Here is a 1448-nt window from a genome sequence, read left to right as displayed (position 1 = left end):
AGCAAGGCTTTGGGCATGTTTTTTATGAGAGTATAACATTATAACATGATATAAAACTCAAAAAAGTTGATTTTACATGATATTGCCCATTTAATGTAGTTTTAAAGGTATGACAAACGTTATCACAGAAATCTGAAACAGATCCAGGTAGCTGAAACTCAATGAACATCGACATGCAGATATCAGAGGTGAAGTGCAGACGTTTATCCCAACAAAGCTCGATTTGTGTTTGCTAATCCTAAAACTCCACCAACTAAAATCTGCAGCAGCTGCAAGATCCCATCATGTCAAACAAAATATCTGAGGAATGCTTGCAGTACTTTGTTGAATAAATGCCACAAGAGCCAGTATTAGCAAAATGCACATCACTGAGTGGCTCATTAGCATTATTAAATAAACTGTAGTGATTCTAAAATTAGATCATCAGTGTGTTTAAACTGTGACATTACTCCTTACTGTTTATTCAGATTTCTTGGTTTGCTTCCAGCTTTTTGCCAGTGTCTCTTGTTTCCCCCTGGATTTTACCTCACAACCAAGTATTTACTAAATGTGTGTGTGTGTGACAGTGCTGTGACCTGGGCTATCACGCTAGTCTGCACCGCGCCCTGAGGACGTACCTGTCTGCAGAGCAGAATGTGGAGACGTCCAAACACACGGGGCTGGAAACGCTGGAAGGAGCAGCCGACAGTCTGGAGCCCAACGGGGACAAACAGAAACTGATGGAGACCTACAACAACGTCTTCTGTCCACCAGCTCGCTTTGACTTCCAGTCTCACATGGGAGACACTGTATGCTTCTTCCTCTCATTCTGGTCAAAGTTAACCAACATCTGAGACAAAAAAAAGTGAAGTTAATGTTGGTTATTCTTTTCTGTAGATGGGAGTGGTTTGTTCACAGCCGCCGCTGGAGGAAGACTTGCTCCARAGGTGTCAGCAGCTGCAGACCCGCCTCTCCACTCTAAAGATTGAGAACGAAGAGGTTAGGCAGTTTTCTGGCTTTATTGCGGAATCAGCACTTTTTTTAAACAAATTAACTCATTAATGTGATTTTRTTTTGCTTCTCCTCACTGTCCACCAGGTGAAGAAAACCATGGAGGCCACCCTGTCCACCATTCAGGACATGGTGACAGTGGAGGACTACGACGTCTCCGAGTGCTTCCATCACAGCAACAGCATGGAGTCAGTGAAGTCCAACTTCAGCGAGTCGTATCTGAGCAAACCCAGCCTGGCCAAGCGACGGGCCAATCAGCAGGAGACGGAGCAGTTTTACTTCACAGTCAGTGACGTCTTTGGGCATCATTTTTCACAAACATTAACCGAGCAAAACCTCGAATTGACAGAGATACACGCTTTGCTTTTTCCTAAATGAATCAAATTCAGAGTCAGTTTTTGTGTGTGTGTGTGTGTGTGTGTGTGTGTGTGTGTGTGTGTGTGTGTGTGTGTGTGTGT

At 43.7% G+C, this 1448-nt stretch overlaps 1 protein-coding gene across 1 annotated transcript in view; it reads left to right on the top strand.

Moving 5' to 3' along the window:
• Positions 1–1448, top strand: part of srgap2 (SLIT-ROBO Rho GTPase activating protein 2) — a 77686-nt gene that overhangs the window by 61737 nt on the left and 14501 nt on the right. Inside the window, 3 exon segments of the mRNA XM_014002073.1 lie at positions 567–788; positions 877–978; positions 1078–1384. Of these exon segments, the coding sequence (XP_013857527.1) occupies positions 567–788; positions 877–978; positions 1078–1384 (631 nt within the window).

Source organism: Austrofundulus limnaeus, unplaced genomic scaffold (genome assembly GCF_001266775.1).
Source record: "Austrofundulus limnaeus strain Quisiro unplaced genomic scaffold, Austrofundulus_limnaeus-1.0 Scaffold11, whole genome shotgun sequence".
Taxonomy (NCBI): Eukaryota; Metazoa; Chordata; class Actinopteri; order Cyprinodontiformes; family Rivulidae; genus Austrofundulus; species Austrofundulus limnaeus.
This window is presented reverse-complemented; position numbering and strand designations above follow the sequence as displayed.